This window comes from Nycticebus coucang, chromosome 3 (genome assembly GCF_027406575.1).
Source record: "Nycticebus coucang isolate mNycCou1 chromosome 3, mNycCou1.pri, whole genome shotgun sequence".
Taxonomy (NCBI): Eukaryota; Metazoa; Chordata; class Mammalia; order Primates; family Lorisidae; genus Nycticebus; species Nycticebus coucang.
This window is the reverse complement of record NC_069782.1, coordinates 73,242,486-73,258,686: the sequence shown is the minus strand read 5'-3', so window position 1 is coordinate 73,258,686 and position 16,201 is coordinate 73,242,486. Positions and strand designations below refer to the sequence as shown.

Genomic DNA, 16,201 nt, shown 5'->3' with positions numbered 1-16,201 from the left:
AGCCCAAGAATAGAGGTTGCTGTGAGCCATGTGACGCCACGGCACTCTACCCGAGGGCGGTACAGTGAGACTCTGTCTCTACAAAAAAAAAAAGAAATAAATACTTTACAATAAGGAGATATAGTCTTGGTGCCCATAGCATAGTGCTTATGGTGCCCGCCACATACACTGAGACTGGTGAGTTCCAGCCCCGCCCAGGCCAGCTAAACAAGGACAACCACAACTGAGAAAATAGCCAGGCGTTGTGGTAGGCACCCATAGTCCCTGCTACTTGGGAGGCTGAGGCAAGGGAATTGCTTAAGCCAGGACTTTGAGGTTGCTGTGAGCTGTGATGCCATAGCACTCTACCCAGGACAACATAGTGAGACTCTGTCTCAAAAAAAAAGAAAAATATAAGGAGATATTATATAACCTTATAACCTATAGAAAATCTGTTTAACATATATTATAATAAATAATAACATTACTAATGTTTACTTTTGCTGTGAAAATAAAAATAACAAAAAAATCCCCAAAAGACAGAATAGCTCTTTAAAAAGATATCATCACTGTTCTCCAGAATTGCTAGCCTTTCTATAAGTAAAAGCAAAACCGCTGGGCAGCGCCTGTAGTTCAGTGGGTAAGGGCGCCGGCCACATACACCAAGGCTGGTGGGTCCAGACCCAGCCCGGGCCAGCTAAAACAACAAAGACAACTGCAACAACAACAACAAAAATAACAGGTGGCACCTGTGGCTCAAGGAGTAGGGTGCCGGTCCCATATGCTGGAGGTGGCATATCCCTCTGGATCGCACTCCCAGCCCAGTTCAAACCCAGCCCCGGCCAAAAACCACAAAAAAAAATAAAAATAACTGGGCATTGTGGCGGGCACCTGTAGTCCCAGCTACTTGAGAGGCTGAGGCAAGAGAATCACTTAAGCCCAGGAGTTTGAGGTTGCTGTGAGCTGTGACACTGCAGCACTCTACCTAGGGCGACTAAGTGAGAATCTGTCTCAAAAAAAAAAAGTAAAACTGTTGATCTTTCATCCGGTTCTCCGTTAATTGATTTCCATGACAAGCAGACTCCTTGGTCCAACAACATATTTTGGTGACTGGAAGGGACCATCAGCTAGTGGCATGTTGCCTAGGGCCCTGATGATCTGCCTGGACAGGTGAGACCAGACATGCCTTCCCTTTGTATTCCTAAGGTTGTGCACAATATGAGGCATCTAGCATTCAAGAAAGTTCTGTGTTGGGCGGCGCCTGTGGCTCAGTGAGTAGGGCGCCGGCCCCATATGCCGAGGGTGGCGGGTTCAAACCCAGGCCCAGCCAAACTAACAACAAAAAAAAAATAGCCAGGCGTTGTGGCGGACGCCTGTAGTCCCAGCTGCTCGGGAGGCTGAGGCAAGAGAATCGCATAAACCCAAGAGTTAGAGGTTGCTGTGAGCCGTGTGACGCCAGGGCACTCTACCCGAGGGCGGTACAGTGAGACTCTGTCTCTACAAAAAAAAAAAAAAAAAAAAAAGAAAGTTCTGCAGCACCAGAGGTTCTGGAAGGATTAATAGCTAGATGAGGGGGGAGATGGACTCTTTACACCCAGGAATGTCCCCACAGAGGCAGTACCTTGGGTGTGTCCTAAGAGCTGCCCATGTTCCTTCTAGTCAGGGCAGGAACAGCTTAAAGGGTGAGCTCCACTCAGATGTGGCCTTCCTCAGGCATTGTGACCTAGCACAGCCCCTAGGCTACTGCTTTTTCCCTACAGCAAACTCCTGAGATTCTAGTTGACCCTAGAGAGGCTTTAGAATGGAATATAGTTGACCACCTCTTCCTTATTATTTTTGGAGACAGCTCTTTTTTTTTTTTTTTTTTTAGACAAATTCTTAATCTGTTGCCCCATATAGAGTGCAGTGGCATCATCGTAGCTCACTGCAATCTCAAACTCCTGGGCTCAAGCAATCCTCCTGCCTCAGCCTCCCAAATAAGCTGAGATTACAGATGTGTGCCACCATATCTGCTAATTTTTCTGTGTTTAGTAGAGACAAGGTCTTGTTCTTGCTCAGGCTATCTCAAACTCCTGACCTCAAGGAATCCCCCCTCTTTGGCCTCCCAGAGTGTTAGGATTACAGGCATGGGCCACCACAACAGGCTAATACAGCTCTTTCTGATTTAAGTCTAAGAAATTAAATACCAGGTGTGTGGGGGGGTTATTCATGCTTGATAATAGAGCTATTAAGTAGCTGGTTCCTGGCTTCTTAATGACGTGTTGAGAAAACAAAGCTTAAAGTGAGTCTTTTCCTCACAGTAAACTCTGTAGCCTGGTAGATTATCAATCTGGGAGGGGAAGCAGATTGTGTCTCTCTTAACTGACCAAGTGAAGCTTTTGCAAGCCTTTCTGACCCTGCCCTTTTTCAACATGCCTACCAATCCCTTTCATAACCCCTGGAGTCAATTCACCTCAATTGTTTAGCAAGAAAGAATTTTTCATCTCAGATGTGAGGCCCTCTCAACCTGTTTCATCACCAGAAGTATGTTTAAAGAAGGAAAATATATCTTTCTTCTTAAACATGCATTCTTTCCTTTTCTTTCTTTTTTTTTTTAGAGACAGAGTCTTACTCTGTCACCCTTGGTAGAGTGCCATGGCGTCACAGCTCACAGCAACCTCCAGCTCTTGGGCCCAGGCCATCCTCTTGCCTCAGCTTCCCGAGTAGGGGGACTACAGGCGCCTGCCACAACGCCCGGCTATTTTTTGGTTGTAGTTGTCATTGTTGTTTGGAGGCCCAGGCTGGATTCGAACCCACCAGCTCCAGTGTATGTGGCTGGTGCCCTAGCCCCTGAGCTACAGGAGCTGAACTTTTTTTTTTGAGACAGATGTCTATCACCCTAGATAGAGCGCCCTGGCTTCATCACTCATAGCAACCTCAAACTCCTGGGTTCAAGTGATCCACTTGCCTCAGCCTCCCAAGTAGCTGGGACTGTAAGTGCCTACCAGAATACCCAGCTAGTTTTTCTATTTTTAGCAGAGATGGGATGTTGCTCTTGCTTAGGCTGGTGTTGAACTCCTGAGCTCAAGCAATCCACCCACCTCAGCCTCCTAGAGTGCTAGGATTATAGGTTTTAGCCACTGTGCATTATTTCATATGCTTCTGTCAACCACCTTTATGAGTGATTTATGAAGATTATCAGTCTAGGGTTGATGGCTCCTCTGTCAGGGCTATCAGGCTCCAGAGTACTCTCCTCTCAAAGTCTTTGACTAAAGCTGGAAATTTCCGAGGGTTGATTTTTAGAAACCTGATAGAAATAGGAAGCAGGCTTGGTGCTGGAGCACAGTGGTTCTGGCGCCACCCACATGCACTGAGGCTGGCAGGTTCAAGCCTGGCCTGGGCCTGCTAAACAACAATAACAACTGCAATAAGAAAATAGCTGGGCATTGTGGTGGGTGCCTGTAGCCCCAGCTACTTGGGAGGCTGAGGCAAGAGAATCACTTAAGCCCAAGAGTCTGAGGTTGCTATGAGCTGTGATGCCATGGCACTCTACCAAGGGTGACATACTGAGACTCTGTCTCAAAAGAAAAAAGAAAAATAGGAATCAGAACATTCAGCAGTGTCATCTTGGAGACCCAGGCTTCATCCATGTCTGACATTCTGAGAGAAGCAGATTGTCGGTCAGGCTATATTAACAATACTGTAGACTGGGTGGCTTATAAACAACAGGTATATTATTTCTCACATTTTTGGGAGACTGAAAAGTCCAAGGTCAAGGCCCAGATTCTGTGTCTGGTGAGGACCTTTTTCCTGGTTCAGGTTCCAGACAGCTGTCTTCACATGGCAGAGGAGCAAGGCAGCTCTCTGGGGTATCTTTATGAACTAATTATCTCTCAGAGGTACTACCTCGAAATATCATCATATTGGGGAATAGATTTCAACATTAGAAGTTTGGAAGAATATAAACATTCAGTATATAGCACAGCTGAAGAGGACTGGCCTTTCTTCAAGTCATTCTGCATATTAGAAAAGCAGGCAGGTTGTGTTGCTCAATTAATAGGTCTGGGCTGTAGCAATTATTTCTTTTTTTTAATTTTTTCTTTTTGAGACAGGATCTCATTATCTTGAATTCTTGGGCTCAAATGATCCCCTTACCTTAGCCTCCTGAGTAGTTGGTACTACAGGTATTCACCTGGCTTATAGTGGTCACATCTCGATCTCTTACTTGCAAGTGCAGACTGATACACTAGACAGCTGTACATCAGATGTGGTAGCCACTCACCATGTATCTTTTTATTTTTTTATTTTAATTTTTTCTTCTTTTGAGACAGAGTCTCACTTTGTCACCCTCGGTAGAGTGCTGTGGTGTCATAGCTCACAGCAACCTCAAACTCTTGGGCTCAAGTGATTCTCTTATCTCAGCCTCCCAAGTAGCCGGCGCCCGTCACAACGCCCAGTTATTTTTTTTATTTTAAGAGATGGGGTCTTACACTTGCTCAGCTAGTCTCAAACCTGTGAGCTTAGGCAATCCACTTGCTTCAGCCTCCCAGAGTGCTAGGATTCTAAGAGTGAGCCACCATGCCTGGCCTATGTATCTTTTTAAATTAAAATAAATTATAGTTAAATTAAACATTCATTTTCTCAGTCTGCATTTCAGATGCCTGATAGACATGGCTAGTAGCTACTATATTAGCATACATACAGGACATTTCCATCATCACAAAAATTTCTTCTGAACAGTATTGCTGTAGAGCAGTGCTTCTCAGGCTTGATATGCAGCAAATCTCTGAGAAAATCATATATCATATAATAGTGCAAGTTCTGATATAACAGGTCTTTGTGGAGCCCAAGAGTCCACATTTCTTTTCCTTTTTTTTTTTTTTTAAACAAAGTCTAAGAGCTCTATTGCCTGGGCTAGAGTGCCATAGCCTCAGCCTAGCTCACAGCAACCTCAGAATCCTGAGTTCAAGCAATCCTTCTGCCTCAGCTGGGACTATAGGTGCCTGCCACCATGCCTGGCTAATTTTTCTATTTTTAGTAGAGTTAGCATCTCACTTTGTTCAGACTGGTCTCAAACTTTTTTTTTTTTTTTTTGTGGTTTTTGGCCGGGGCTGGGTTTGAACCCGCCACCTCCGGCATATGGGACCGGCGCCCTACTCCTTGAGCCACAGGCGCCGCCCATGGTCTCAAACTCTTGATCTCAAGGGATCATCCCACTGTGTGGTCTTCCAGAGTGGTAGGATCACAGATGTAAGCCATCACACTCAGCCAAGAGTCCACATTTCTTTTTTTTTTGAGACAGTCTCACTATGTCACCCTCGGTAAGAGTGCTGTGGCGTCACAGCTCACAGCAACCTCCAACTCTTGGGCTTAAGTGGTTCTCTTGCCTCAGCCTTCCAAAATAGCTGGGACTACAGACACCCACCACAACACCTTGCTATGTTTTTGTTGTCGTTCTTGTTGTTTAGCAGGCCCAGGCCGGGTTCGAACCCGCCTGCCTTGGTATATATAGCTGGTGCCCTAACCACAGAGCTTTAGGTACCAAGCTGTCTGTTTACATTTTTGTTGTTGTTGTTTACATTTTTAATCTAAGGGAATAAGGTTTTAGAGGTGCCAGGGTGGTTTCTATATTTTCTTCATGTAGTCTATATAATCATAGCACAAAACATAATAATTGTTTGTTGAACTTGAGTGTGATAGATAATAACTGCTAGGTTTTTCTTCTTTTTTTTTTCAGACAGAGTCTCACTCTGTTACCTTGATTAGAGTGCTCTGGCATCATAGCTCACAGCAACCTCAAACTCTTGGGCTTAAGCAATCCTCTTGCCTCAGCCTCCCAAGTAGCTGGGAGTACAGGCACCCACTATGATGCCCACCTAGATTTATTTATTTAGAATAAAGCCCTGGGTAGAGTGCAGGTAGCTGAGACTACAGGTGCCCTCCACAAGGCCTATTTTTTTTTTGGTAAAGACAGGGTCTCACTTTATGGCCCTCGGTAGAGTGCCGTGGCATCACACAGCTCACAGCAACCTCCAACTCCTGGGCTTAAGCGATTCTCTTGCCTCAGCCTCCCGAGTAGCTGGGACTACAGGCGCCTGCCACATTGCCCGGCTATTTTTTGGTTGCAGTTTGGCCGGGGCTGGGTTTGAACCCGCCACCCTTGGTATATGGGGCCCGTGCCTTACCGACTGAGCCACAGGCGCCGCCCATGGGCCCGACTATTTTTAGAGACCGGGATCTCACTGTAGCTCAGGCGGGTCTTAAACTCTTGAGCTCAGGTGATTGGCTGGCCTCAACCTCCCAGAGTGCTGGGATTACAGGTGTGAGCCCGGCCTAAGATAGGAGACTTAAATAACATAACATAACCATAGGAAATGACTGTACCGTCACCTTTGCTACACTGCAAGTAACAGGTTCTTCCAGAACTCAAGGAAAGAGAATAATACAAGGACATGAGTCATTAGGAGTTACCTTTAGGGTGTGTCCGTCAAGGAGGTTAATTCATCCCCTTTGGTGATGCTACTTGGTTATTGATGATTTGCAGTCAGCTGCTTGACCTTTAGACTAAGAACATGCTCTCAAAGCTTAGGCAATTGTTTTATTTTCATAATAAACCACAGAAATATTCTGTGAAATTACTTTGTCTACATTAAAGGTTGCTTTAGAGTATTTCTTTTTTTTTTTTTGGCCGGGGCTGGGTTTGAACCCGCCACCTCCGGCATATGGGACCGGCGCCCTACTCCTTGAGCCACAGGCACCGCCCATGCTTTAGAGTATTTCTAAAATAAGATGTTTTTATAAGCAGAACATTGATGAAAAACATTCCCAGAGTCTGTTCTAGGGACACAGAACAGCTAGCTTTATTCTCTTCTCTCTTATTGTTTTGTTTTGTTTTTTGAGACTATGTCACCCTCAGTAGAATATCATGGCATCATAGCTCACAGCAACCTCAAACTCTTGGACTTAAGTGATTTTCTTGCCTCAGCCTCCTAAGTAGCTGGGACTACAGGCACCTGCCACAATGCCCTGCTATTTTTTGGTTGTAGTTGTCACTGTTGTTTGGCAGGCCTGGGCTGGATTCAAATCCTCCAGCTCCAGTGTATGTTGCTGGTACCCTAGGCACTGAGCTATAGGCACCGAGCTGTCTTCTCTCTTATTGTTAACGTTAAATTTTCAGGAGATAAACTATAACCAGAGTCCATTCTAATTAATGTTAATACTGCTTCTATGGAAGGAAATCATTTAATATTTTAGGCTGAGTATTCCTTGTGATCAACTACTGTACACCTTATAAGAAAAACTAATGTTTGGGTTTAGATTTTTTTTTTTTTTGAGACAGCATCTCACTTTGTCACCCTCAATAGAAGGCTGTGGGGTCATAGCTCACAGCAACCTCTAACTCTTGGGCTCAAGCAATCCTCTCGCCTCAGCCACCTGAGTAGCTGGGACTATAGGTGCTCACCACCACAACTCTCTGCTATTTTTAGAGATGGAGTCTCGTTCTAGCTCAGGCTGGTCTCAAACTCCTGAGCTCAGGCAATCCACCTGCCTCGGCCCCCCAAATGCTGGGATTACAGGTGTGAGCCATAGCACCCAGCTGGGTTTAGATTTATAGATGGTCAAATCTCATCCTCCACAAATATTTTCCTTTTTTTTTTCTTTCTCTCTTTTTTTTTTTTTTTTTTTTTTTTTGAGACAGAGTCTCATTTTGTAGCCCTTGGTGTAGGGCCATGGGGTCATAGCTCACAGCAACCTCAAACTCTTGGGCTCAAGCGATTCTCTTGCCTCAGTCTCCGAGTAGCTAGGACTACAGGTAGCCACCCCAGTGCCCGGCTATTTTTAGAGACGAGGTCTCACTCTGGCTCAGGCTGTTCTCCAACCTGTAAACTCGGGCAATTCACCCACCTCGGCCTCCCAAGTGCTAGGATTACAGGCATGAGCCACCTTGCCTGGCCCTCCATAAACATTTTCATATCTGGGGTTTAGAAACATAAATCTTAGATCTGTACCCCAGCTCTAGCGTTTTGTTTATTTTTTATTTATTTATTTTTTTTTTTTTGTAGAGACAGAGTCTCACTGTACCGCCCTCAGGTAGAGTGCCGTGACGTCACATGGCTCACAGCAACCTCTAACTCTTGGGCTTACGCGATTCTCTTGCCTCAGCCTCCCAAGCAGCTGGGACTACAGGCGCCCGCCACAACGCCCAGCTATTTTTTTGTTGCAGTTTGGCCGGGGCTGGGTTTGAACCCGCCACCCTCGGCATATGGGGCTGGCGCCCTACTCACTGAGCCACAGGCGCCGCCCAGCTCTAGCGTTTTGAAAGACATGCCACCGAAGTGAATGGTGAACTTGGAAGGCATTTGGAAAATGAAGATACTCTCTGGAAGGCTGAGGTGGGAGGATCACTTGAGCTCAGGAGTTTGAGACTAGACTGCTCAAAGAGCAAGACCTGACTCTACAAGAAAATAGAAAAAGTTATCTGGGTCTGGTGGTACACACGTGTAGTCCCAGCTACTTAGGAGGCTGAGGCAGGAAAATCACTTAAGCCCAGGAATTCAAGGTTGCAGTCAGCTATAATGATGGCACTGTGCTCTAGATGGGGTGACACAGTGAGACTTTATCTCCAATTAAAAAAAAAAAAAAAAAAGGGGGGGAAATAAAAAAAAAAAAAAGGAAGAAGATACTCTCTTGTAGGTTAACAAAATGTCAGGCATTTTGGCAGGTATTTGGCCTTCCTCACAGTGTTAATCTCATCTGACTTCTGTCATGAAGTTATTGATTTTCAGGTACCTTATCCAACCTTGGTAGGATCTTTTAACACTGGATGCTTTGGATGACAGAGTTATAGGATTTAAAATCATAGTACTAGTAAATGTTAAAATAATGGTATAGTGCACATGAAAGTTTTTCACAGAATTTCTGCTACATGTACACACCACTGCAATTTCAGTTATTATCACTATATCATTTGCATTATCAAATTCTCCCTCTAGACTGGTTTTTGGCATATAAACATGTGCTAGTGCTAGTATCTCCTTTTTTTTTCTTTCTTTTCTTTTCTTTTCTTTTTTGAGACAGAGTTTCACTTTGTCACCCTTGATAAAGTACCGAAGTGTCATAGCTTACAGCAACCTCAAACTCCTGGGCTTTAAGGGATTTTCTTGCCTCAGCCTCCCAAGTAGCTAGGACTAGAGGCGCCTGTCATGACACCCAGCTACTTTTAGAGATGTGGTCTCACTCTGGCTCAGGCTGGTCTGGAACCCATGAGCTCAGGCAATCCACCTACCTCAGCCACCATGCCCAGCCAGTATCTCTTATTTTTAAAAACACAAGAAACAACAATAAAAAACCTCTTTAATTTGCCCCCTTGGTCTTGATTTGTACTTGAGATTTGTTTTAATCAGGTATGATTAAGATAACTAGGAGACAAGTACATGTGAAAGAACAGCTCCTAAGAGGAGGGGGTACACTGTACCACGCAGGGCCACATGGGGAAGTACCTGGGTTAGTCAGGAGACAGAAGGAGCCAGGGGAAAGCTTGGCCCAGAATTTTTATAGTGATTTCCTTAGAAAAGAATATGCAAGACAAACTAGGCAAATGTGAGCAAGCTCAAGTAAGTTTTAGGGGTATCCAACCTCTGCAGGCCGTATGTGGATTATTTGAGGCCTGTTTTGCTTATTTGAGATGTTGGATTTTGCAAAAATAATGCATGTACCTTCTTTTTGCTCCTCAGCTTTTGTTTGTGTTTGTCTATTTAATGTGTGGCCCAAGACAACTCTTGTTCTTCCAATGTATGCCAGGAAAAAAAAAAAAAGGGTTGGGCTGGCCATGGTGGCTCACACCTGTAATTCTAGCACTTTTGGAGGCCCAGGCAGTGGATTGCATGAGTTTGAGAACACCCTGAGCAAGAGCGAGACCCTGTCTCTGTGAAAAATAGAAAAACTAGCTAGGCATTGTGGTGGGTACCTGTAGTCCCTGCTACTTGGGAGAGACCTGAGCCCAAGAGACTCAGTTTGCTGTGAGCTATAATGATGCCATGGCACTCTACCTAGGGTAACAGAGTGAGACTCTGTCTCACAAAACAAAAACCAAACCAAAACAAAATAAAAAAAAGAAAAGAAAAATAAAAGAGAAAAATAAAAATTAAAAGAAAAGGCTGAAAGGTTGGACATCCCTGACAGGGACTGGGCTATAGTAGTGGTCTTTAGTTGTCCAGTACCTGACCCTGGGATGATTTAGGGCAGGGGAAATACTGGCATGGTGTATGAGTGTTAGATAAAGGAAGTGGTTGGAAATATGGGCCTTTGGTTAGTTTGCACATAAATGGAATGTTCATAGGCAGATTGTCTACTATCTCTAGGAATTAGCTAGCCCTGGGTAGAATAGTCTTTCTCCAAGGCTCAGAACATAAAAGCGAAGTAAAAAACATGGGCAGCGCCTGTGGCTCCGTGAATAGGGCGCCAGCCGCATACACAGAGGGTAGTGGGTTCGAATCCAGCCCCAGCCAAACTGCAACAAAAAAATAGCCAAGCGTTGTGGTGGGCGCCTATAATCCCAGCTACTTGAGAGGCTGAAGCAAGAGAATTGCCTAAGCCTAGGAGTTGGAGGTTGCTGTGAGCTGTGTGACTCCACAGCACTGGGGGCGAGAAACTGAAACTCTGTCTCTACCAAAAAAAAAAACAATATTAATACACTTTCTTTTAGCACCCGTTGCATTTATTTGCTTTCCTTTATGATAAAACATCAAAGTTATGGTTACTGCTTTTACTTCCTCTCCATTTCTACCCCTCTCTCAGAGTCCTTCTGCAGAGTCACCTCTGACCTCCATGTTGCTAAATCCAAATTCATTCCAGGGTTATTATCCTGTTTGATCTGTTAGAAGCTTTTCTCACAGATTACTGTTCTCTCCTTGAAACTATTTTCTTGCTGGGCACGGTGACTCATGCCTATAATCACAGTGCTCTGGAAGGCAGAGATGGGTGAATCACTTGAGCTCAGGAGTTGGAGACCAGCTGAGCAAGAGTGAGAACCCATCTCTACTAAAAGTGGAAAAACTAGCTGGGTGTTGTGGCAGGTGCCTATAGTCCTAGCTACCTGGTAGACTGGAGGCAAGAGGATCACTGAGTCCAGGAGTTTGAGGTTTCTATGAGTTATGACACCACAGCACTCTACCCAGGGTGGTGTCTGAGTGAGAATTTGTCTCAAAACAAGAACAGGCTCGGTGCCCGTAGCACAGTGGTTATGGCACCAGCCACATTCACTGAGGCTGGCAGGTTTGAGTCCAGCCGGGGCCACCTAAACAACAATGACAACTGCAACGAGAAAATAGCTGAGCCTTGTTTCGGGCACCTTCAGTCCCAGCTACTTGGGAGGCTGAGGCAAGAGAATTGCTTAAGCCCAAGAGTTTGAGGTTGCTGTGAGCTGTGATGCAACGGTACTCTACTGAGGGGGACATAGTTAGACTCTGTCTCAAAAAAAAAAAAAAAAGGAAACTTTTCTTGGTTCCTTCTCACTGGCAATTTGGTCTCAGACCCCTTTGCAGGATCTTCCTCCTTTGCTTGACTTCTTACAAGTTCATGTTCCCGAGTCCCCCTCTACATCCTCCTATGGTGATATCCTCTAGACTCAGTCAGGGCTGTAAGTGTCATTTCTATACCAGTGACTCACCATCAGTATATTATATATCATCTCCAGCCTTGATTCCCAATCTGTGTACCCAGCTGCCCATCTGATACCTCCTCTTGGGTAGCTCAAGGTAATGCATCTTAAGTGTAACCTGATATCTCAAGTGTAGTACATCCCTTCTTTCTAAACCCTCCTCCCCAAACCTGCTCCCCTACAGTTTTCCCTATCATCATGAATGACGTCACCATTCATCCAGTTGCTCAGACCTAAAACTAGTAGTTATTCTTGAATCTCCTCTTTTCCTATAACCCCACACTAGTTTATCAGGGTTCCAGTTGATTCTTTCCTTCCCTTCCCTTCCCTTCCCTTTCCTTCCTTCCTTCCTTCCTTTTCTTTCTTTTCTTTCTTTCTTTCATTTCTTGACAGCCTCAGACTGTCGCCCTGGGTAGAGTGCGGTAGCATCACAGCTCACAGCAACCTCCAACTCCTGGGCTCAAGTGATTCTCTTGCCTCTGTCTCCCAAGTAGCTGAGACTACAGGTGCCTGCCACAATGCCCAGCTATTTTTTGGTTGCAGCTGTCATTGTTATTTGGCAGGCCCTGGCTGGATTCAAACCTGCCAGCTCAGGTGTATGTGGCTGGCGCCTTAGCTGCTTGAACCACAGGCGCTGAGCCTACAAAGTCATTCTTAAAAAGCACAATCTGTTAGGCACAGTGGCTTGTGCCTGTAATCCTAGCAACTGGGAAAGATGAGGCAGGTGGATCCCTTGAGACTAGGAGTTGAAGACTAGCCTGGGCAATATGGTAAGACCCCCCCCCCCGCCCCATCTCTTAAAAAAAAAAAGAAAAGAAAAGAAAGGGGTGGCGCCTGTGGCTCAAGGAGTAGGGTGCCGGTCCTATGTGCCGGAGGTGGCGGGTTCGAACCCAGCCCTGGCCAAAAACCACAAAAAAAAAAAAAGAAAAAGAAAAGAAAAGAAAGTAAAAAGACAGTTTGAACAAGAGTGAGACCCCATCTCTGTAAAAAAATAGAAAATTAGCCAGGCATGGTAGCACATGGCCTGAAGTCCCAGCTACTCAGGAGGCGGAGGCAGAAGAATCAGTTGAGCCCATTAGTTCAAAGCTGCAATGAGCTATAATGATGCCACTGCACTCCAGCCTGAGCAACAGAGTGTGACTCTGTCTCCAAAAACAAAAAGTAAACAGACAACCCACAGAAGGCATTTTCCTTGTAAGAATTGTTTCAATAGCCGGGTGTTGTAGAGGGCGCCAAGGACGTCCTCTACCAAGGACGATAAAAAAAACTATTTGGGAGGCTGAGGCAAGATAATCACTTAAAGCCCAAAAGTTTGAGGTTTCTGTGAGCTGTGACACCACAGAGCACTGTACCGAGGATGACATACTGAGACTCTGTCTCAAAAAAAAAAAATGTTTTAAAGCCTTGAAGTAGGTGCAGAGTCTGGTGAATATGATGGATGACAGAGTGTTTCCAAGTCTAGTTTCTGTTGTTTGAGCAGCATTGTTTGTGTGACATGTAGGTGAGCATTATCTTACAAGAGGGTTGTCCTGTCTCTGTTGACCAATCTCGGCTGCTTAATCACAAGCTTCTTTACCATGTCATCCATTTTGTTACAGTAGCCAGTAATTGGCTGGCCAGGTTTTGTGAAGCTGTACTGTATAATACCAGTGCTGAACCACCAAACAGACACCATTAGCTTACTTTTTTTTTGTCTTTTGAGGAAGAGTCTCATTATGTCGCCCTCAGTAGTGTGCAGCGGCATCACAGCTCACAGCAACGTCAAACTCTTGGGCTTAAGTGATTCTCTTGCCTCAGCCTCTCAAGTAGCTGGGACTACAGGCGGCCGCCACGCCTGGCTATTTTTGGGGTATAATTGTCGTTGATTAGCTGGCTGGGGCTGGGTTTGAATCCACCAGCTCCAGTGTATGTGGCTGGTGTAGTAACTACTGTGCTTATAGGTGATGAGCCACCGTTAGCTTTCTTCTTTTTTTTTAGAGACAGAGTCTCACTTTGTTGCCCTTCCGTAGAAGGCCATAGCATCACAGCTCACAGCAACCTCCAGCTCTTGGGCTTAGGTGAGTCTCTTGCCTCAGCCTCCTGAGGAGTTGGGACTAGAGGTGCCTGCCACAACGCCTGCCTGTATTTTTGTTGCAGTTTGGCTGGGGCCAGGTTTGAACCTGCCACCCTTGGTATATGAAGCCAGCACTCTGCTCACTGAGCCACAGGCGCCGCCCCCATTGTCTATACATCTAATGGGAAATGTTTTGTATATTTATTGTTTTATTTTAATTTTACACAAATCAAATTCACATAAAATGTAGTACTGCATCTTCATAAGAGGCATTATCAATAGTCAAGACTGGCAGACTTGGTTTGATTTCTCAATATGGAGGATCTTTACTCTGGGGACAAGATGATTCTTCCCCTTTTCTCACATACTCCTGTCACCTTTCTTTCAGAAAGCATGCTCTGAATTGCCATCGGATGAAGCCTGCTCTCTTCAGTGTGCTCTGTGAGATTAAGGAAAAGACAGGTAAGCTATTTAGAAGACACTTCCTCTGTGGGTCTAGAGCTGTGACAGCCTCGTGAACCTCTGGTCTTGGCTGGACCCCAGCGTTCACTGTGGCTCTTCTTTTTCTTTTTTTTTTTTTTGAGACAGAGTCTCGCTATGTTGCCCTCAGTAGAGGGCTGTGACGTCACAGCTCACAGCAACCTCAAACTCTTGGGCTTAAGCAATTCTCTTGCCTAAGACTCCCAAGTAGCTGGGATGGGACTATAGGCACCTGCCACAATGCCCGGCTATTCACTATGGCTCTTTTGCCTATCACATCTCTCTCTTGCACTGGATGGTTGGGATGTTTTGTTTCTGCTGTACCACTGAACTGGTTTCTGGTGTATTACACTGATTTATTTTGTAGGTTATAACTGGAAAAATACTGTTGCAAGTTAGTAATAAGCAGCTGCATTCTAGATATAAGACCTAAGATGTACTATATGACATTGAGTTGTGTAGAAAAGGGAAAGATGACAAAATTTAAAAATTTGAATAACAATTCTGTATGTTTAAGCATCCAAAGTTAAAATAGTACATGTATTTTTAATCTTGGCTTTAAAAAAAAAAGAAGTTGGGCCGCGCCTGTGGCTCAGTCGGTAAGGCACCGGCCCCATATACCAAGGGTGACGGGTTCAAACCCGGCCCCGGCCAAACTGCAACCAAAAAATAGCCGGGCGTTGTGGCGGGCGCCTGTAGTCCCAGCTACTTGGGAGGCTGAGGCAAGAGAATCGCTTAAGCCCAGGAGTTGGAGGTTGCTGTGAGCTGTGTGAGGCCACGGCACTCTACCGAGGGCCATAAAGTGAGACTCTGTCTCTACAAAAAAAATAAAAAAAAAAAAAGAAGTTAAAATAGTACTGAGAGTTCTTGTAATTCCTGCCCTTTTCCTGGCTTCCTCTCTTGTCAGTACCTTCACAGCCATAGTACAATATCAAAACCAGGAAATTACCATTAGTATGGTACCCTTTTAACGAAACTATGAGTACATATTTCATTGGGAATTCCCCAGTTTTTGCCCTAATGACTTTTTTTTTTTAAGAGACAAAGTCTCACTTTGTTGCCCTTGGTAGAGTGCCGTGGCGTCACAGCTCACAGCAAACTCAACTCCTAGGCTTAAGTGATTCTCTTGCCACAGCCTCCTGAGTTGCTGGGACTACAGGCGCTCGCCACAACGCCTGGCTAACCCTAATTCCCTTTTTTGGTCCAGGATCCTATCCCAATTCCATGTTTTATTTAGTCATCATGTCTCTTTAGTCTCCTCTTATCTGGGACAATTCTTCAGTTTTTCCCAGTCTTCTGTGACTTTGGCCATTTTAATGAGAACTCAGTTATTTTGTAGAGCATTTCTCAATGTAATTTGTCTGATGTTTCCTCACGAGTAAACTGAAGTTGTACATTTTAGTCAGGAGTCCCACAGAGGAAATGTGTGTCCTTCTCAGCACATTGTATAGAGGGTACACACTGTCAATATATCCTATCACTGGGTTGCTGACCTTGATCACTTGTTCAAAGTTAATAACAATTTGAAAATAGTTTATAAGAGAGATCACCAAATAAAATGAAGATCAGTCATTAAAACCAAAAGTCATCAGCAGGAAAGTTGTCACTTGGTTTCTTAGAGTGAGTTGGTCTCTTATTTTGTAATTTTTAATATATTTATTTTTTTAGAGACAGGATCTCACTCTGTCACCCAGGCTGGAATATAGTGATACAATCACTGCTCACTATAGGCTCCAACTCCTAGGCTCAAATGATCCTCCCAATTTAGGCTCCTGAGTAGCTGGGGTTACAGGTGTGAGCCACCCTACCCAGCTCCTAAGTTAGTCTTTTTTTTTTTTTTTTTGTCACCCTCGGTAGAGTGCTGTGGTGTCACAGCTCACAGCAACCTCCAACTCCTGGGCTTAGGCGATTCCCTTGCCTCAGCCTCCTGAGTAGCTGGGACTACAGGCGCCTGCCACAATGCCCGGCTATTTTTTTCTTGCAGTTCGTCAGGGCCGGGTTTGAACCCGCCACCCTCGGTATATGGGGCTGGCGCTCTACTCACTGAGCCA

The 16,201-nt window shown here is 45.0% G+C and overlaps 1 protein-coding gene across 3 annotated transcripts in view; it reads left to right on the top strand.

The window, feature by feature from the left end:
* Nucleotides 1-16,201, top strand: part of PBX4 (PBX homeobox 4) — a 42,123-nt gene that overhangs the window by 1,758 nt on the left and 24,164 nt on the right. For all 3 annotated transcript variants that reach the window (XM_053586356.1, XM_053586354.1, XM_053586355.1), the window contains exon 2: nt 14,059-14,132. In XM_053586356.1, coding sequence (XP_053442331.1) covers nt 14,059-14,132 — 74 coding nt within the window. The remainder of the gene's footprint in view (nt 1-14,058; nt 14,133-16,201) is intronic.